Source organism: Anarrhichthys ocellatus, unplaced genomic scaffold (genome assembly GCF_004355925.1).
Source record: "Anarrhichthys ocellatus isolate YVR2014 unplaced genomic scaffold, GSC_Weel_1.0 scaffold1, whole genome shotgun sequence".
Classification (NCBI taxonomy): Eukaryota; Metazoa; Chordata; class Actinopteri; order Perciformes; family Anarhichadidae; genus Anarrhichthys; species Anarrhichthys ocellatus.
The window spans coordinates 3,101,694-3,123,703 of record NW_022280031.1 but is presented as its reverse complement, the minus strand read 5'-3'; the positions used below and the strand labels follow the sequence as shown (position 1 = coordinate 3,123,703).

Below are 22,010 nucleotides of genomic sequence, written 5' to 3'. Positions count from 1 at the left end.
GTGGCGTGGCAAAATACCTTAGAAACTGGAAGGGATAGGATGGGGTCATTGGTTGAGGCTCTGGCACGGCAATCACTCACACTACCTAAGAGAAGAGAAGAGAGAAAAATATGTGGGGAAGCGGCAGAGACTAATTAAGGAGACTAAGAAAGCAAAGACAATGAGCGTTGAGCTCTGTTTGGGGCTCTTTCTCTTTTGTGCCAGGAGAAAAGAAGTTGTTTCCAGCTGGAAGTCACGCTCCCTGTTCTGTCACACAAGCCTCTTCTGTCTCCATTCATCACTAAAACACAGAGAGGGTCTGAGGAACACATTTGGTTCAAGCCCCAAACGGCTGCGTACCTGCACATGATACAAAATGATTATAGTTGCTGCAGTGTACACCGATACACGTAACTGTCATCCTGGTGTTGCTTTTCGTGATCTAAATTTTTACTTCATTTTTGCTTCACAACAATTTTGCCACAATTTGACCACAGATGGTAGAAGGACAGTCAGATCCCGGGTTGTAACAGGACTGCCTCGAGGCTCTTTATCTGCACCCTTAACAAGGCTAAAGCCTTGTGTTGATTGAGCAGTGTGGGGTACTTTAGGCCTTTTACTGGTTCAGTGTGCGACCTGTGTTGTTACGGAGACATGCTGTGTCTTCCTGTGCTGTGCAGTCAGACCAGCAGCATAGAATGTCACCATCCGTTTAATTATTAGCCTGAGTGGTGGTGTGCAACGGCCGCTGACCATTCTGGGATGTTTGTATCATGGTGACTGGTTCCACATCCTAGGACTGTGTCTCCTGAAGTGTTTCACAAGTAAAACTGCTGTTATATAAAAGGTAGGCGACTGCAGGGAATAGTTAGGTTGGTCCTGATTAAATGCACAGTGTGTCATTTCTGCAGTTAGGGATCTCTTAATCAAAACAATAACAAAAGAAGGACTTTGATGATGATGTGAAGTAGTCGGGGATGATGAGAGTTGTTGTTTTCATTGATAAACAACCGTCATTCCAGATGAAGATTTGTGTGATACGACTCAGATAGAAATCCCATTCGTGGATGAGATAATGTATTTAAGTACACATTTATTTCATTCTAATGAATCAGCCCCATGTAACGTTAGCTAACGTAACGTTGACTAACGTAACGTTAGCTAACGTAAAGTAAACTTGCTAATTTACCATTAGATGAGTCACCTACCCATACAGCTACTGTAGCTAATGTAGAGTGACTCGCCATCTTCCTTCCTCACTCTCTGACGGATCAGCTTGTGTTTCTCCGGAAGTTAGGGCAACAAGAAGGGGTAAAGGGGATATGAATTTATCAACACCATTGACTACGTTTACATGCACACTAATATTACACTATTATTCTGAATATGACAATATTCAGAATTTCATATGGGTCATGTGAACAGCTTATTCCTTTTGGACATTCCGATATTACATGGAGGATTGTCTGATTACATGTGGGATATGCCGATAATATTCAGGTTTTTGGAGCATTCTTTGGACATGTATACAGTGTCTCAATGCTAGCTCTGTGTGTGCTGTAGATTAGTTATACACAAACCAACTACCAACAGTTTGCAGAGATGCAGGCCCATAAGAAACACCCACAAATCTGGTCGGACGGAGATGCAAAAGGAAATGCATAACCTTCCATTCATCTTTTCATCTGACCTTGAGTACGTTAAAGAATGTAGTCCTGAGTCTAATGTCCAATAACTGTTGTCATTTTTGCATATACACAAAATTATATTGATATATAATAATAAGTAATACTTATTTTAAATGTAAAATGCATAGAGAGCAGTTTGCTAGATATTGTATAAAAAAACTAAAATTCAGTATTCTGTCTGCTGAGCATATAGCCACTGTAACCTTTAGAAATGGCCGTAGAGAAAGAGATAGAGTTGCCACCTGTATTTATGAGATATTAATTGATTGGTCCCCTCATCACAAACTGATTAAGGTCCTAGTCTCCCATCAGACATGACTGGTATTTATACAGATTAGTATTTCTAGTATTTTTGTAGAATTGCCGTTAAATCAAATGACTTTGCCCTCTGCCTTGCTGTAATCAGAGGGATGTTCAGTGCTGAGGTCCTTTGACCACAGTGAGGCTGCACTGTAGTATGGCACCACAAGATAATCGAAAACATCTATTGATTCGAATTAAGTCCGTATTGTGTGAGGGAGTGAACGGAGGTTAACTGAACGTCTTTAAAGCGATATTCTCTGTCACACTGTACACCAATGTATTGGAATGACAGCAATGATGGTTTGTACTCCAGTGATGAATGCAAGTTCTGTATCACTTGGAAGCCATTTCAGATGGGACAAATATGCGTCACTACCCCGTGTGTGTGTGTGTGTGTGTGTGTGTGGTTCAGGCAGGGCTTGGCAGGGTATGCCGTGCAGGCAATTAAAACTTCTCATTAATGCTTTGTTTGACAACACTCAAGCTAATCCCATCATATGGCAGGCAGTGATAAGGGCACTTTCTTTTCTTGGTGCCTGTCTGTCTGTCAGTCTGCTGGGAGCAGATATGCTATCAGTAGCCTGTTGTAAAGGTGAACAGAGGGAAAGCATGAGGGCTCAGTAATATTCTGATTCAGCTTTGGTCAGCAGGAGAAAAAGGGATCCTAGTTGAAGGAAAGGCGCGGCAGTGTACACTAGAAACTAGATAGCCTCTGAAAGTTTAGGTTCTGTGTAAAAGCTGCAGACATTTAAAAATAAATCTCAAAAGAAAATGACAAAATATGTTGCGTTGTTTGTCCATGCCCTCCAGATTGACACATGGAAGTGTTTTCTGATCTGACGCCCCTATCAGCAGGACAACATCTTTTTTCTGGCCCTTCCAAAACCGAGACAAATCCCTGTTAAAAAACGAATCGTTTTATGACATGACATGGGTTAGGTTTGGGCATAAAACCGATTTGACTACGTTAAGGGAAAGATTGTGATGCGGTTAATGTAACTATTTTGCTAATGTTAAAATACTACTTTAACAAGGTCATGCTTAAAAAAAACTATGTTGACTGACTTTTGTTTTATAAGCAATGGATTTGTTGGCGTGTTGGCTGTCTGAGTTTTTCCTCCCAAAACTCCCATTAATATACCCATCAAATATCATATGCTGTCTCCTATTGCAACGTCCATTGCATAACCTCACTGCATCATCACATGAAACAACTGTGGAAAACTACAGCCTTGCAGCTATAAGACAAGCAAACAGAGTATTTTTTTCTCTACTCTTCATGCCCCATCGTGCTGCGCATGTCAGCGCCCACTGATTGTGATGCGGTTGGAGAGTGTGCATGCAACTGGGAGCCTTGGCCAAGCTGGCAGGGAGGGAAACCGGATTACCATATCCACAGTGTGTGTGTGTTGTTGGGGCCCTCGAGCTGACTTCTGAGCTGCTACTACCTCTGCTAGACTGGAGCTGTCAGAGCTGCTCCGCTCATGTCTGTGTCATCACCACAACTGACACTTCTAGTGCCGGCGCATGCTCAGATGAGCAGACACAGACTTATATATATATATATGCATACTCACAAGGACACGCTGAATCACATGCACGAATGCACACAGACTCACACATGCTCAAAAACACAGCATCATCACCACTAAAGTACGACTGAGGATGTGTCTGACCAGGTATAAAATCACCTTCTCTCTGTTTCTAAATTTATCTCTCATGCTCTCACACAAACAAGCACAAACGTACACACGTACCATTCAATAACCTGCACCAGTGCTTTTCAATGCTTATGAATAACTAACTCTCAAAACTAAGAGATTCTTGGATACAAAGACACACCAGAGACATGGATCTGAGCACACACACCACAGTATTTTGTGTTAACAAACAGGCATGATATTACTGGTTTAAGAAGGACACCCAAACATGGCAATAAACTATTTGTATTCATATTATTTGCTGAACGTCGTAGTATTTCACATGGTTAAAATCATCCATGGAATTTTTCATGTCTACTGTACTCCAACTAAACCTCGTCCCTTGTACTTGATAGCTATAGGTTTACATTTCTTCCTCTCAGTTCAACGGATGTACCGTCCCCTCATTTTCTGAGGTGTCCAGCTGGAGAGCAGCTATACTGTGCGTCAACTGAGCTACCAGCACCAGTGCTCACTAGATACGTGGTGTTATTCAGGGAAAATAGCTACAACGGCTGCACACACTCAATGTAGAAGATCCTACATAATATCTGTTGTCTAATGCGGCTTTTGGAGGGATGTTATTATCAACACTTCCCGATCTCTGCTGTGCTGAGCTTGTATACGGTTGCAAGGAATGATGATGTCACTGCCAAGATGCCAATTATAAACTCTGTTATATTCTGCATTCACATAATCCGTTCCATGTGATTAGGCTCACTGAAATGTAGTAAAGCCTATGAGCTATAGTGCAGGAAGACAACTGGAGTCTGCTACTATACTCTCACATGACACACAATACTTGCTGCATTTTATATCCAGCACGCATTAGAACGTGTATTTACGCTGTCATTGCTCTGCTCAGTCTTTTGATTTGCCAAACCCGCTGCTGCACTGCTCACCTGAAAACGCAACAGATAACTGTAGAGAGCCTTAAAATGTGTCTGAAAAGGTGTGAACCTGGGTGTGTTTGGATAGGACAAAAACAATAATTCAAATCTTTCATTAATGTATCAAGTGTTAACAAACGTTTAGTAAAAAAGACCCAAAAGAGATTAATTTTACAAAAATAAAGCTCATCATATGTTGAGATTACTGAGCCACCCTCTAAAAAATGAACACGCATGTAATCCAGACACGTGATTTTAAGACGTGCTATTTAATTAATGCTTTTTTTTTTCGTTATTTAATTCATACTTTTCTCAAAATCTCATGTGCAATGTCAGGATTTTTATTTCATCTTCCCCTTTCCACAAACTCTTCGAAGTAAAGACGTCTACACATTCTGTACTTCTTTCCCACTGTGCATTTAGTGATGATTTGGCTCTCTGGATCATAACAAATGTAGGATAACTACAGCATAACAGCAGGGAGATGGATGCTGCATTGTGACCGGGAGGGATTGGCTGTCAGCCAGGACGGCTATAGTGTCTGTGCTGGCACAGCTCTCAGTGCAGGTGTCACAAGGATATACAGTAACTGCAGCAAAAATCATGTAGTCAGAAACTATAAGCTAAGTTTAAATAGAACATATCTTGCGGTGATGGAACTGATTGCATATTCATTTCCAATTACAATATGTAATAAATTGTGCATTAGCATGACACTGAGCAGGTTATTGTCATGCAAAACCATCTCACTCAACAATGCAAAAGGGAGGTTGGAAAAGCATTTCTATACCTTTTAAGTCAGCGCTTGTAGTTATTTGAAATAAAAATGGTGTTTGTAGTTTCCCCAATTACGCTATTGTGTATTTTTACCATCGGCTGGTAAAATAAATATTTGTTGTGTGCGTTTAAAAATGAATGGACACATATATTCCCTATATCCCCAAGATTACATGACACAGATATTATAATCTATAGGTCTTTATTTATTTTTTGCAGATAACATATATTGCAATCATGCTTTTTCATATAACACCATCTAAAGACATTTATTATATGTTTTTTACATAGAATATTTTACATTAGGCCCATAAAACAGCTAGAAATATACAAAACAATATTCTCTGACTAGACATTTCTATTACATTATTGTTATTGATATTAATATTATCATCTTAATTATTACTCTATTCTGTTATTGTAATTATATATTTTTTTACAGTTGAGAGAGATATGTGCTTTAGTTTCTGAGATAATAATATTATTGCAGAAATTCAAATTATATCACTTTTTTTTGTTCAACATTTAGACAAAAGAAAAACTCAGGTTGTACCGACATTCACAGATACATGTATTACACAGTCCAGTTTACAACATCATTCAAGAGAGAAAACTGCAGTATGGTAACTTTATACAAAATTCACGGAACCCTTTGTCATTGCACATTTTAATTCACATATCTTTGAAAAAAGAACATAGATAAAAGAAAATAAACGGGACTGGTTCAACCTGATTCCTGTCGCATGTAGCTGCCACAGAAGCAATTTTTCTTGATCCTCCTTCATAGTAATACAGTGATATCTGTGGTCTGTCGCAAAGTCAGCTTCTACATAATATGTTTTTATATTGCCGAGCAAACTTGATATGTAGTAATAGGTTTTTCTTTACCCTATGAAAAGGAGTAGTTTCAGTAGTGTTGGCCTACAGTACATAGCATTTGTCTATGTCCTGTTGTGTTAACAGTGCTTTTGCTGGCTTTGTCCGCTGACTGAGCCAAAGTTTATCTCTCCTTATCTGATATTGGAAATCTGCACCTAGCCACAGGATACAAACACAGTTTGGCTTCTACTAAAATGACTGAGTGAAGGCCATCACAGTTCATTTACACTGAAAGAAATGATGCTAGCTGAATAGCACACAGAAAAGAGAAAACAATTTGGATCAGCTTTCGAGTGTGCCCATGTACACACGCACACACACACAAATACACATATATATATATGTGTATATATATATATATATATATATATATACACACATATGGTTTGTGTGTTTATGTTTTGTTGCCGCTTAAGGTAACATGTTGGAGTAATGGGTGGAAATGGCAAAACTTTGCTGATAGTTTTTTTTTTTTTTTTTTTAAATATAGCATTAATTGTTTCAGTGTATAATGGTAGTATCTGAGAGCTGAGAGAATTTGGTCACTTCCACCTTTGTTCCTGAGGAGTGGGTTACTAAATAGATATACAAGTAAACGGTTCCAGTCGGAAAAGTGGAGCTATCATAGAAATCCATCATGCAGTCTCCAATGCAGCAGCCACTGCAGCTTATTCAATCTCACAGTTTAAAATATAGATTTGAATTAGCTTTGACTTATTGCAACACAACTCTGTGTTTCCACTTTACTGGTTGTCAGGAGAAGGAAATTCTACTCTTTCTAAATAATGTCAGGCATAAATATTTTACGCACAATGCAAATATGGGATTTATGTGTTGGCTACTCGTTAGAGGTGGTAGTTTACAGATCCAAAAATTGTGCTTGTAATGTAATGGATGCTGTATTTGCTACGGTACTCTGTTGCTGTTCAGAGAGACAAAAGGAGTTGCTTGATTTAATCCATATATATTCAGCGGCTCAAATGTCTGCACCAATCCTTCTAACACGAGTATGATTTTGGTCCTTCTCACTCTCACATATAGAAAATGACCTAAAAATTATTCTACAAAAAAGATTCAGACAACATACAAAGTTATTGTTCTTTAGAAAACAAAGAAACAATTATAACAGTCTCTTGCTATGTATCCTATGTAAGTTATTTTTGCTGTTGTCACAAGTTTCAATCGAGCCAAAATAAAAACTGGACACTTCAAAATCCCATACTGCACTTGTGCTTTTCAAAGGTAGCCCCAGACATGGTAAACATTTCAGGTGAACTGCAGGATCCTGCAAGGGAGTGATAGTCTGGCTAAATTATATTTTACACATACAAGCAGATTTGGCCTTACCTGTTGCACATTCCCATATTGTCTTTGCCATAAATTGGTCAGTATTCAAATTTCACTTCACAAACTTTCAAATTGCATTTTTTTTCACCTACTACACTGCATTCATTTTAATATATGTATTTTATGAACAAGCAAAATGCATTTAACCAGTATTTTTCTTTGTACAGTAATTGTAGTTTAGTAGATTAATTAATATCTTCAAAGTAGCACAATACTATTGAATCAACGCGGGCCTCCAAATTTAAATTATATATTCAATATACAGTAATTTCCTAAGTCACATTTCCTTTTCTAAAAAGACTAACTTTTTTGCATAATGAAATTCAAAATATCACAACAGTTTTGCTGGGTAATTTGTTTTTTTCTCATAAGTTTTATAACTCTGTATTATACAAATAAACAAACAGAAAAACCCCTAAAAATAACTGTGTAATCAGGTTGGTTTCATGTGTCCCCAGGAGGTAGGTGAATAAAAGCAGACGTGGAAGTCTGGTGGTCGTTCCCAACCTTGATTATGTTTTTTTCTGTGTAGATCGCGAGTCTGCCCGTTGCGACAGAGAGAGAGGCAGAAGTTTCTAGATGTAGGCTTCCTCGTTGGCAGGGTTCTGATTCTGGTTTTCTGTCTGCTGGTCTGGGCCGTTTTCCTGAACCTTCGGCAGTACCACAGGCGTGAACATTATCCGCAGACGCTGAAACGGAGAAGCACGGATATCACACAGCTGAAGAAATCGCTGATGGTGTTGAAATTACAATGAGACACTGTCACACAGCTTTAGCAGGGACCAAACAGCTGCAAGGTTTGTGAACCAATAAGCTGTAACAAAACACACAGCTGTGTGCTTGATGAATGGGTGTAAACTCATCAAAAGACATCCACATAGTATCCCTGATGTGATATATAGTTATATGGTTAAATACAGCTTGAGATATGGCTGACAAAGGAAATTAAAAGCTAATGTTCTTGACATCTAACTAATAAATAATTCATGGGCCAAACTTACTGATCCCACAAAACTTAATCAAACCATCCTGAACCTTTTAAATGATCTGAACTCTGGGTGCAGTGTTAGACCTGGGATTCTGCAGCATTTATGTGGAGTGTTTGTGAAACTAAGCTTCCGCCTGGGTGCAGGGCTGGCTGATTGCTACAATTAAACAATCAAGCATCAGCTGGTACTGCAGGATCTGACACCTGCACATCGCATTTGACAGCCTCTGTTGCACTGCCTGCAATTATGGCCCATTTATTCCATCAGCGGTGGCTATAAAGCTATATCTGTCACTAGGGACCGTATAGATGCAAGGTTATTGTTCAGCCCATTATGCATGACTGCAGATTAAAATGCTCTTAATGTAAAAGGCATCCAAAAGGTATTATGCGACTCTGATTGGGATCATCAGATCAATAAAAATGCAGCAGAAATGCTGCAATCAAATGAATGTCATTTTTTGAGAACTGGTAAAGCAAAAAGGCATCTACAATTGTTTTACAGAACTAATTAGAAACTCTATTTACTAATCCTTTTATCACTGTTCTACTCTTCACAGCGGTTTATCTCATCTTTACCGAGCATGCCTATGTGTTTGCTAATTACAAAAGCTTTGAATCCCAGTGCAGTTATGATGCATAGAGCAAAATCACATTGGGCCAAGCTGAGCATTTTAACATCCAGTGTGAAAAGTCTTTTTGCTGCCAAATGACATATCGGGTACTACTTTCACAGCTAGCCAATATGTTATATTGTATATGTAAGTGGGTATGATATAAGTCCTGGATCAGTATATTCTGATAAACATGTGTGAGCCAGACTTTTTGTAAAAAAATCTACAGGGTGACCTTGAATGTATATTCAAACTTCCCATCATGGTTAAAACTGACTTTAAAATCTGCAGGGCTTATACGGCATTATATTATCCTCACTACACATCAGCCCCCTCTGTGTTCCTGAGTTGGATTGGTCGATCATACTGTATGTAATAATATGTTTGAGCCAAAAAGTAATCCACTCGAAACTCTTAACGCAGAGCCTGCCTCGCTGCTGCCTCGCTGCTGCCTGCAGATTAAAATTCAAACCAGCTAATACAGTAGATGTGTGAAATGCTCAGACGTGGGTGCAGTGATGTGCTCTGGGAAATCTGCGGCAATCGTATTAGCATTACACTAACTAAAACTCTCCGTATTTATATACCATAATACATATGTGTAAGTTCAATAACACTTCCTTTAAGTGTATGTATTTATGATTTAATTTGCATATGCAGATATTATAAGCATCTGGTAAAATTTGCTTTGTAGCATAATTATTCATTGCTTTGTAGCAAAAAAGCAGGTAAAATTGTATTATTTAAGTAAAATACATCAACTATTTGACTGAATTGGCATTGATCTTACCTCTTTGTATGTGCCTTTGAGTGTGAGGAACATGTAGCCCATGTAGCCAGGGATGAGGATCATCGAGGAGAGGGCCATTAACCACCCAATGCCCTGGCCCCAGGCTGGGAACACGTAGGTACCCAAGGTGAGGGGAACCATCTGCACTGCACTAAACAAGAAGACCCCCTGGACAAGAGGGACAAGGAAATAGATCTCAGCATCTTCTTCATTATCATGTTTTGGCACACAAAGTCTAAATTCTAGGCTATGAACATTGTAGCAAAACTGCAGAATAAGCTTTTGGTCTTGGATGATCTTTGGACAGAACAGAACAGACGCACTTTGTGATGTAATATGATGGTATGGTGAGATAGTAATGCATTTTAAGCATAGAGCACTGACAGTTAATTAAGCCAATCGAAAATACATAGCTTAATTTTGCACATAAAGATTATGCAATCATTCTCAATATGTAGCTTTATATGAGACCTAATAATCCCATTCGCAGGTTGTCAAATACCAACGCTTTGTCACGTCTCTCGGCGTCTGATACTGACCCACAAGCGACCCTTTAGAGTCTGCATAAGAAGCACTGGGCTTTCAAGTTACTACAATGTAAACCCATCCACGCCATTATTAAAAGCTTGAAGAAAATGCTCCAGGAGTGTGATGAAAACAATGGTGGGCGGGTGTGAGGGGAGAACAAACACAGGACATTCAACCAGGAGAGTGATTGTGTTGTTGAGTTATTTTGAAGTTATGTGTTTTCAGTATTTATGTTAAATTGTTTAAGTTTTACTTAGTTTACGTACTTATTTTAATCCCAACCACAATGTTTCTCCTAAACCTAACTAACTGGTTTTGATGCCTAAACCTAAGGAAGTGTTTTTGTTTGAATTCACAATGGAACCGTGTGATTACAGTGACTGCAGTGGAGCTACCCAGTGCGGTAGAAAGTGATGCCAAGGGTCCTTGAACGATAATGTGTTGGATTAGCCTAACTACTGTCCTCGATGGGATGTTTTTTTCCCCTGTTGCTGTTTGGACATGTGCATGTTAACCACAAATAACACTTACAGCCACAATGAGCGGAGTGAAAACGACCCAGCAGGCCTTCCACCACAGACAGGGCCTGTAGCCAAGCATTTCCTCAATGTTGTCATAGAATTTGTTCACACCTGGAACCAAAGATGAAGCATCATGAATACAGTTTTAGTTATTGAGTTGTGTGACAGTAGATGTGCTCCAGATAGATAGATAGATAGATAAGACATAAGTGTGGCTAACCATAAAACCAGGAAATTGAGATGCACTCAAAGAAGACCAAGAAGAGCAGGCACATTCCACTAGCTGAGTAGTAATCAAATAGCTTGAACACATAGAGTCCACCCTGTAAAAGAAGAGAAGCAGAAAACAAGGGACTAGAATATAAGACACATGAAGGTGAAGGGGAAAACGTTAAAGAAGCAATTATAGTCTTGAATGTGCAGGACATGAACTAAATCAGTGGAAGTGGAATCGAAGGACAAGCAGGTAGAAGTTGAAGCCTCTTTGCCAATTTTGTGCTGACTGTTGGCTCCTTCACTTGTTTGTTTCTTTTTTTAAACTTTTGATTCAAATTGTGATAAAGGTAATGTGTCTTGTACAGCAGTAGTCAGTAGTCATTTTTGGGCTGGTGTTTTGAAATGCATGATAAGGAAAATACTTAAAGCAATACAGCATGTTATCAAATGTTTGGAGATAACAGTGGACCTTTACAATTACACAAAGATTTTAATTTATATTTTTATTCCAAATAAAATTTGGTAGTTAAACAGCAGTGACCAGTGTTTCTTTCTGAGGCGCTGATCTTTAATTGTAATCATAATTAGTTACTAATTGATGAAGTAGATTGAAGTATTTTGGCAAATTTGATGACAACCTTCCAGTTAAATTGTCAGATATTTTCTGTGCAAAAGTGGAATTTTTTAACCTTAGGTGGCTGCTAGAGGACATGCAGCCCCGTCTCCTTAATTCAAATTACATTCTCATACAAAAAAATTGCATTGCGAATTACATTTTGAGGTTTATGTATTTTGTCCTGTGTAACGTTTGCGGTTGAAGTAACACAAATGAATCTGCGGATGTCCATGTAGCGATGAGGTCAGGGTAGTGGATGTGTCAAATAACACAGGGCTTTCAACCGGGCGACTGATGTTTGAATCTCGAATAAACCAAGTACTTGCGTTGCCTAAACATAACCAAGTACTGCTTTTGCTGCCTAAAACCAACTACTTTTGTTACGTTTTAGTTTAGTTCTGTTGTATTATCATCGTCATTTTAAGCCAAACCATGATTTTTTTATTTTTTTTTACTTTTACTAAACCTAACCAAGCAGTTTTGTAGCGTTTTTGGTTTTGTTAAGCTTCATTTCACAACGTTAATCACTGTGACCGTAATCCGGGATGTAATATGGAGTGCAGCATGGGATCGTATTTAGATGCTCGTTGGATTTCATATGAGGGCCACTTGGAGAGTTGAGTTAACAAGCTAGCTGAGTTAACACTCCTGCAGCTTACTGGGTCAGCTGCTGAGGTCACAACAATGGTGTCCTGTAGGATTTTTACAAGTCTGTGGAAATGTTTTATTATTCTATGACAGTGCCAAAGTCAGAAATGTAAAATATGAAAGAAACTAAGGCATGTTGGTGTCTGCATGTTTCAAGTGTTTACTCAGTTGATTAAAGGTGAACTTGTTGACCTTGTGCGGCGTTTCTACTGGATTCTGCAAATATTATGAAAGGAGGACAAATCCCCACAGTGTGATTACTTGATAAACTGTAGAAATACAGACTCAATATGACCCGAATATGAAAACAGATACCAACCTTGTCATTAAGATAGGAGGCTGCTGTGGGTGTTTTTCAACTAACTTGCCTGTAATGTCTCTGCAAGTTAGTGGATTATCCAATAAGAAAGAAACATTTACCTGTGTGATGTTGGACAGTCCAATAATGTAAGAAATAAAGCAGACGACTGCGATGAAGATCTCTCTGCGTTTTCGGAGAACATGAGGGAATTCATCAACCAGTGCAGTTATGAAGCCTTCCACTGTGCAGAACTGGAGAGATGGCAGAGTCGCGTCAAAACTGTGTTACGTAAAACACTGGTGTCACAATAAAAACATTAGGAACATTAGCACTTATCATTATGGCACATAAACCACAACTTAGACCATTTTTGTGGGGTTATCTTTACCTGGCTGTCAATTCCCAGCATCAGCAGCATGGAGAAAAAGAGTATGGCCCAGAGAGGAGAGATGGGCAGCTGGGTAACGGCCTCGGGATAGGCCAGAAATGCCAGGCCAGGTCCTTCAAAAAAAGACACATTTCATACACATTGTGACATTGTGTGCTTACAATGGCATAAAACATCAGTTAAAAAACAAATTGGTGTATACGTTTTAAAAAATGAATGCTAAGTTCATTTAAAAACATGTTGTCTGCCATTTTCAACACACATACTCAGCCGTAAAGTAGCTGTAATACTCGATAAATCCAAAGTGTCCTGGAAAGAACAAAGTGTGAGTGCTGAATGTCAAACGTGAGTATTTATAAAGGACAAAGAGTTTTTTCAAAATTACTGAGCAATTTTTCTCAGAAATGACACACAGTGCCAAACTAATACCCTGCCTTTTTGACTGAAAGAATAACGTCTCGCAATTTCAAGGGCTAATTTTTGCACAGTCACAAATATCTCTTCTCTGTGCCGATTGTTACTATCGACTTTCAACATTGATTGCAATTACCCGAGGCTGCCACATCAGCGATGGGTCTCTTTGTTACATTGGACATGAATCCCACGATGGAGAAGATGACAAGGCCAGCAAACATGCTGGTGAAGGAGTTGATGCCGCAGACAATGATAGAATCTCTGTGGGGGAGAGACAAAGCACAAGGCAGCCATTGTCACGCCTATATCAATTCCTTATCAACCCGTCACACATTGTCGAGATGCACCGGGGGGTGGGAGGGATGGTGGAGAGACATTTCGCATCCTGCAGTAGCACAGCAGCTGAGTACATTTATATTGACCTGTTCTTCTAAAATGGCAGTTAGCTCCAGCTGTTTCAAAATAGCTGGAACAATAGATGTGCATTATGTGGCCTGCAGACCAGTGTTTATCATAGAATATGACAGAGGCTAAGGCAAACCTGACGTCTGCGCCTATGAGTGTAAAACAGAGGGTAGAGCCATAATAATGATAAGACTGATACAGCTGGAGGCTAAAATAGTCCCAAAATAGAAGGTACAGCAGACACATTGTTGCCAGGAAACCCAAAATAATCACAGGAAGAGACATCCGCACAGTCTCCTTAAAAATAAAAAAAGATGTAAATGGAGCTTGTATAGAGCTTGTCTAGTCTTCCTACCACTCAAGCGCTTTAACACTACATGTCATTCACGCATTAACACCCATTCAAACACTGATGGCTACCATGCAAGGTGTCACCTGCCCACCAGGACTCTGACTAACCATTCACACCCATTCATAGCAATTTGGGGCTACGTGTCTTGCTGGGGAACCGCCAATCCTCTGATTGAGGGACCACCCTGCTCTACCACTGACCCCCAGTCGCCCCAGTGATGTGTGAGTGACTGGTGCTAGACACTGTGAACAGGTATTGAAAATGCAACATATTATAATCTCCTACCTGTATACGTTGTTCTTGAAGTTATTGTAGCTGCCAAGAGCAATCAGAGAGCCTAATCCCAGCCCATAGGAAAAGAAGATCTGAGTGGCAGCATCCAGCCACACCTATCACACAAAGATTGGAAGAAAAGAGGTTAAATTAACCAGGTTGATCCTAAATAGAGATATATATTTTTCTTTTACTGATGAAATTGTCTTGTTACTTGCATACTTGGTCCTATCTGACCCACTCTGATCCCATTGCATCCCATCTTGACCTAACTCTGCCTTGTCTAATGATGTCTCTCCACACCTCATCTAGCTTCAGCTCATGTTCTACACGAGCTTTAGCGATGTGGCAAAGTCATTTTGTCACAATCATTACAGAATAAAAGAGAACATGATCATCATGAAAAAAAGAATCAATACTATCATAGAGGGATTTTCATTAACCCACAACTGGTAAACGTCAGCCTTTCAACAGCTATCTGAGCTTATTGCTTTGCTGCTCAAGGGAAAATATTTGGAATATATATGTTGATAGTTGGATGTTTTTTTTATGGCTGTGTGCTAATATACATCATTTCTATGTTTTTGCTGCCCATGCAATTAATAGTCATTGGTATATCATCTGCATCCACCTTAACAATTAGAAACATGTATCCCTGAACAGAAACATTTTTATACTTAAAGGCAGAAACAGAGAGCATACCTCAGACTCCTTCAGTTTTTCAAAGTTGGGTGTGATATAGAAGAGAATTCCATCAATTGCACCGGGTAGAGTGATGCCACGGCAAAACAGGATGAACAGCATAAAGTAAGGGTATGTGGCTGAGAAGTACACCACCTGTGGGACACAAAGTTGTTGTTAGAAAAAAACAATATTGTCTATCTGAGCTCGTTAAATCACACAGCTAGTGAGCATCATTTAACTTTTAATATTTGTCCTGCAGGGCAACCGAACTGTAGAAGAAGTGAAAACTGCTAAGTTGTTCAACTCCTCGTGAACAGTGTTACAGTACTGTGTGGCACCATTTCCACAGCACAGAGCAGCACAGTGACCTATTCTGCCATTCCCTGGAGGCGAGATGACCCCAGAACGGTTGGGTTCAGCACACTCTCAGTGCACTATTTCCCTCCTTATCTGAACTAATTTGTGTTATCAAAGTCAACACAGTTCAGCTCAATCATGAGAAAATAAACTGAATAACAAGTGAACTAACATAGACTGCCATTGACACTCCTTTTTATGAAAAAAAAACAATGATGAATCTGTCATAAAACAACCATTGATATAAAAAGTACAAAAGGGTAATCACACAGGTTATGGTTTTGTAATTTTGTAGCTCAGTGGGCAGAACATGGCTTCACAGCAGTCAAATGTAGGCCTTTGTATCCCTTTGTGGAACGTGTTGGTTCTTGTCATACGTACATAGAGTGCTAAAGGGATATTGGATGTGTTGGATGTTGTATTGCCTTTTAAAGAGACACGGACAGAGAGCGGTTGGCAGAGTAATGCATGTCACTGTCTCACTTGAGAAGGGATAAAAATGTTGTTTTATATCATTTTCAAATATTTCATGACAGTTAAACTTATGAAAGCATTGTCACTAGAACTTACATTTTTGCTCAACCTACACTAGTTTTACACTAGCATAAAGATAATGCAAATTTAATTTACGATGGATTTTAATTTTCCATTTTGTTTAGTTTCCGTGTTTGTCCTCTACTTACTTTGCCAGTCCAGCTGACCCCCTTCCAGATGCAGAAATAGACCAGCACCCATGCAATGGCGAGTGTGATAGCCAGTGGGATCCTGATCTCCCCAGGCTTCTCCAGACCATCAGTCATCTGGTGCATGTTACGTCTGCAGGGGAGTAAAGTAGGCTTACTACAACGCACAAATACATCCTTGATCTCATACATGCAGCATGCATGGGTGCACACAAATATGCACGCACATGTCTAGATACTCACAAAAATCCCTCTCCCTGGCTTTCTTTTCTCACCCCTGAAGCTTTTCTAAGGCTCCACAGTCATGGGAGTCATGCTTGCATGTCTACGCGCATTTTTTTTGCTCTTATAAAAAAAAATGCTTAGGTTTGTCTGAGGCCCTTTATTGTATGCACACAATTTCTCTTCCTTCAGAATGATCTGGATGGATGGATGTTAAGGGATTCGATGAACCATTGGATCCTCAGATCCAAATGGCCACATCAGACTCCAACCCTGATCTTGATTGTGCACAGTGGGACCATGACCTTAGCTTAAATCCGTTTATAACACAGCAGTATCCTTGTGATCTAAACAGACTTTTATGTCCAGCTTACTCCCAGAACTCCACCACAGCGCTGGTGAGGTTTTTGGTGTCTGGGATGCTGTAGTTGGTGTAACAGTTCTCTGTGTTCCAGGGATTGCCACAAGTTTGCCATGGTAGCTCCTGAAAATTAAAGGAAAAAAAAGAGAGACAAAAATCACACAGACAGCTCTTTTTACTTGAACCACTCTCCCACCGTCGGGTCCAATTCTCCGTGGCTGTCAAGCAGCCAAGACCATGATACTCATTGAGATTTCATGCTTTTCTTGTAGGAGTGAATGCCTCATCACCAAATGCATTTATCAATACCTTATGTAAGGGCTAATTATGTGGGAAAGGAAGTAATAAATGTCATACTCTGTTAACAGCAGTTCACCCCTATATAAGAGCTGCTGGCAATAAGAACCTGCCACATAACTTCAAGGGTTACTATCTCAAAAAAATACAACCTGGAAAGAAAAACTCTGTGCTTTGTTGCGATTTAAAGGGGCATTTGTGTTAAATGTTTTTCAGTAGAAATCAAGGAAACTAGGATACTACTACTACCTAATGTCCTCTACATTTTCAAGGTATTCAAGTCCTATTATTATATCATTTTATTAGAAAACCACATGAATATAAAAATCAAATACTCACAGTAGTGAAGGAGTTGTACAGATAGTAAATAGCCCAGGAAATGATTACAATGTAATAGATATTTAACCAGAAGGACAGAACAGCAGCAGCTATACCCACACCTGAAACAATGGGAGAATACAGGCATGTTAAACTGTGTTAAGAGATTTGTGTTGACATAAAACGGGAATATAAATATATGTACGATTTTTTTTTTTGAAGTATTGGTCTTTTACTGGGGATACACTTTGGGCTTCTGTTTCATGATTACAAAGCAATAATGACCGACTTTGTAATCAACCTGGCCTTTATGAAGCAGCCAGTTAACATAGAGTATAGTTTAAGGGCTTAAGGATAACGTAAAAGTGTCCTTTACCTTTAAAAACCGGGGCCAGCTTCCACACTCCAAGTCCTCCAATAGAAGTGTACTGACCAAGAGCCGTCTCCAAAAAGAACAGGGGCATGCCAGCAAATACGAGGGTCAAAAAGTAGGGAATCAAGAAGGCCCCTGAATGAGAGGTGAAAGGTAAAGGTGTGTAAGTGTAGGTGAATAATTAACTAGTAACATTCATAATAATCCAGATAGGATATTTGGTAAAACGAGCATTTCACTCTGCGCCCCTGATTAGCGTGCAGGCTTTCGCTTGTGCGCAATTACGCACGGCTTAAATGGGGAGAAATACAGCTTTATTTTATTGAAATATTCCGGAAGCAAACTGGCAGGTTTTGATGTCGAGATCTTTACATTCCTTTTTGTGAATGGATAAATGGAAAATTGCCAAGGAAGTCCTCATTACCTCCTCCGTTTTTTCCACATAAATAAGGAAATCTCCAGACATTTCCGAGTCCGATTGCGTATCCGACACAAGAGAGAAGAAAGTCAAATCTCCCACCCCACATTTCTCTCTCGGGTATCTCATTTTTCGTCTTCTGCACTTTCACCACCAAGGTTTTGGGTTTGTCGTTTGGTGTGGTGGGCGCGTCATTAACTGTCTCCGTTAAGACGTGTCCGTCCGAGGCTTTGGTCCCGTTGGTGGCCATGGTCACTGTGCGTGTCGGATAGTCCTGACCAGTGGAGAGGAGGGGGTTTCAGCACCGGTCCAGGCAAACAGCAGCTTCTCCGTCCTGTACACCTAGCTCCCAGATAACTGCCGAGTAGAGATGAATAATCGGGGTGATGAGAGTGATCAGGAGCAGCTTAGCAGCGTTCCAGCGACCCTGAAAACAGAATTATATATGTTTACATAGGAATATAAAAAATCACTAAAAAAAACAGGAGTAAATCTACTTGTTTGAAATATCTTATGAAGTTGAATGTCAGGTCTTACTAATGAGGGATAATTGCCGCAATTCTGCCTTAATTGTTCAATATATTTACATTATTCAAAAAATGTGTGATTCTGATTTTCAGTTCGATGAAACTGAAATCATGTTCCCAATTAACCGAATAACCTCCCAAAAAAAGATGTCACCTAAATGCTTATCAATGCGGACATACTGGCCTGTGCATAAGAATAAGTTGTATGTTACTGGTTAAATATAATTTTCCACGATTACTGTGCATGCATCCATTCAAATTCCATGACATTTATTCAGGGGTGGATATAGAAAAATGTGCCGTGAACCCCACGGGATCAAATAAAGACTTCTCATGCAATAAAAATCACTTTTAATTGCCTGGAGTGAATGCATGCTAGCAGATATTTAGAGCCTACTCTTGTCCTTGAGTCATTATGCTCTAAATTCAATGGCCCACTTCCAACTGCTCCGGTACAAGAGAAGAGCGATTAAACACGTTTAGGAGTCAGGCTCAACGATAGTGTCTAATGAATCACCTGGAGAGGCTAATAACTCACTGCAGTTTTTGAATAGACATTTTCATCAAGTATCTGCGGGACAAGGTTAAGATTTAAATTAAGTATTTATTTTACTTTTATTAATCTGGGGTAATGCAAATAATAAGCTTCACGATGTAAGTACATGCTTTTAGCAAGGTTCTGTATTTACGTTATTTAGTTATATTTATATTGACTTTTAAAATGCAAAATAAACATATGCTCATGATAGTTAAACAAATGAAACATAGAGCGCGCTCTCTGCGCTCTTCTTCAACTTCCGTACGTAATAGTGAAAGGCATTAGGCTACGAGGCAACACGGTTACAAATCTTTTCATGTTTTAAACAGTAAGCGTTTTACATCCAATCTGTTAATAATAATCCAGGTCCATGTAACATTTGACTTCAAAGAGACGCACACCCTCAAGACAAATAGAAATTAAGTGAAGTAAGAATTAGGTGTAATTTTTTCCCCACACAGATCACACATTTACATTCGACACATTTAAAATAGTTGGCTGCAGGATTGAAGGATCAAATTCGCTAATGAACCTCCTGAGATGTGTCTCTTGCGTCGAAAATAAGCGCAGTCGCACATCCGTGCACATTGCCAAATCTGCATATTCCAAATTCCTCAATGACCATCGCTTGTAATAAGTATGTCAACGAACACATATATATCCCCGATCTATATAAATGCATGCATACTGTGTAACAGAATACTTACGATAAATCCCTTTTATTTTCCAGATTGTTTCCCCGATGGGAAAATCCGATTTTTAAAAAGTTACTTCCTTTCACTTTTACAGAATAAAACCAAGGTGAAAACTTTGCATCCGACGACAGCGGGCAAATATATGATCCTGAGAGGAAAGGATGGCGAACAAACGCGTCTTTTAGAGCGAGGTGCTGTCCTGGAAGGAGTGGTGCTGAAAGAGAGGAGGGGAGAGAAGACGGGGAAAGGAGCTGCCGCCGTCTGAGTTGAAGCGAGCAGGGACGTAACATGGAGCGCAGGATCCTCACTCTCATCTACATAGCGTCAATGTCACCTCAAAGTCGACCCACCCCAACTCCAACATTTCCACCACTGAGATGGCAGCGGGTTTGAGAGAGGAGCATCCTCTTGTCTCAAGGTTTTATATCCTTACTCCTGCAGCTTTTTTTTTTTACATCAGCAAGTTCTCTCTCTCTCCCTTTCTCTCCCTCTCTCCCTCATTCATCCTTTCTTGCTCACTCAGGGGCCAGTTGATGCTAACTAACCAACTTAATAAATAGACTCCATCAAGTTGCCATAAATAACACTTATGTGACACATATTTTTACTTTCTAAACTTCCATCCATTAAACGTTTGGGTGGTGAACATGAAACAGCTAGAAAGTCCAGGCTATGGGTAAAAATATAAAGTGTAATGTTGCACCAAAAGCAACCATTCCAAAGTAGCTGATATAGACAAAGATGCCAATGGCTGCTTTAGCTCCTGGCAACACATGATAAGAGGGTCCCAGCCAATAAAGGGAGTCAGGGTGTGTGAGATGAATTGAAAACTGCTTATAATCTTCTTAGCCAGCTGTCTTCCAAAATGAAATACCCTTGTGGAACATCCCAAATGAGCAGTCTTAATGCAGACTTTAACTCCCACATTGAGATAAATTATTAGGGTCTCACTGGGAGATTAGACCCTCGCAGGGTTTAACAGTTAAAGTTTGAGTTGTGAAAATGAGTAAGGATTAATAAACAAGTGTTAATATTAAAATAACATCTACAACTGCCTTTAGGAATGACAAACGTCTGACTGATGAAAACTGTGATGGTGATTCATTTCTCCCGTATTTCAAGTTTGTTGTAAAGCTGTGTAGTGACACCTTGTAGTGATATCTTGGTGTCATAGCAGCTTCATTTGAATGTCAAGTGGAATCATATGCAATGTCATGGCTTATGTCGTTGTTATGGATGCTTGCAAGTCTGGACTGTATCAAAAAATGTTTAAGAAAATGTTTATATTCTCCCATTCGTTTGATTAACTTCTTTTCCGTATTCCTTGTCCCACAACATCCCTATTTCTCTCACGTCTCACTTCCTTTGCTAACCCCCTGTGCTCATCTGCCCAAATCTTTCCCTTCCATCTTTTGTTCTTTTTGTCTCCGTCCGCCATGCTGTAGGCTGTGCGGTGCTGATACAGTGCAACAGAAAAGCCACACCACTGAGAGGGAAGGAAAGAACGCCCAGATGGTGAACCAATGAGGGGGTGAGCTAACCTTCTACTGATATGAAACAAAATTGAGCAATTTTAATCCCAACTGGCTGAATGGCCTGCAGGCTGTGGCACCTCAGATGTGCAAACAGCCTCCCGTTGGCCTGCAGCTCTCACACGAGGGGAATTCAAAATGCCACAGTGATGAGAGCTGGTGGAGCTGCGCTTGTGGCCCTGGCCACACCTGATGGCGAGACTGTGTGCAGTGGAGCTTGTAATTACAGAAGGAGGTGGTAGTAATAGAGAGTAGAGTAGAGGCAAACACACAGGCAGACAGCTGGCCCCCTGTCAGTTTCACCGCACAGAGATAGGGGACAAAAGTGATGTTGTGAAACTGTAGAGCAGATTATTGCTCATGTGGGAAAGACAAAATGGCGATGCAG

The 22,010-nt window shown here is 39.7% G+C and overlaps 1 protein-coding gene across 1 annotated transcript; it reads right to left on the bottom strand.

Annotated features, from left to right (window-relative positions):
* Positions 1-5,522: 5,522 nt before the first annotated feature.
* On the bottom strand, positions 5,523-20,491 carry slc6a1b (solute carrier family 6 member 1b). Its single transcript, XM_031854344.1, has 15 exons — positions 20,103-20,491; positions 18,337-18,757; positions 17,916-18,047; positions 17,561-17,661; positions 16,938-17,047; positions 16,342-16,474; positions 15,320-15,454; positions 14,630-14,733; positions 13,724-13,848; positions 13,174-13,286; positions 12,905-13,036; positions 11,225-11,327; positions 11,015-11,115; positions 9,956-10,123; positions 5,523-8,252 (listed from the first exon to the last, which is right to left on the bottom strand). The coding sequence occupies exons 2-15, from the start codon at positions 18,578-18,580 to the stop codon at positions 8,139-8,141; spliced, it is 1,815 nt and encodes a 604-aa protein (XP_031710204.1). The 5' UTR covers positions 18,581-18,757; positions 20,103-20,491; the 3' UTR covers positions 5,523-8,138.
* Between the last annotated feature and the right edge of the window lie 1,519 nt (positions 20,492-22,010).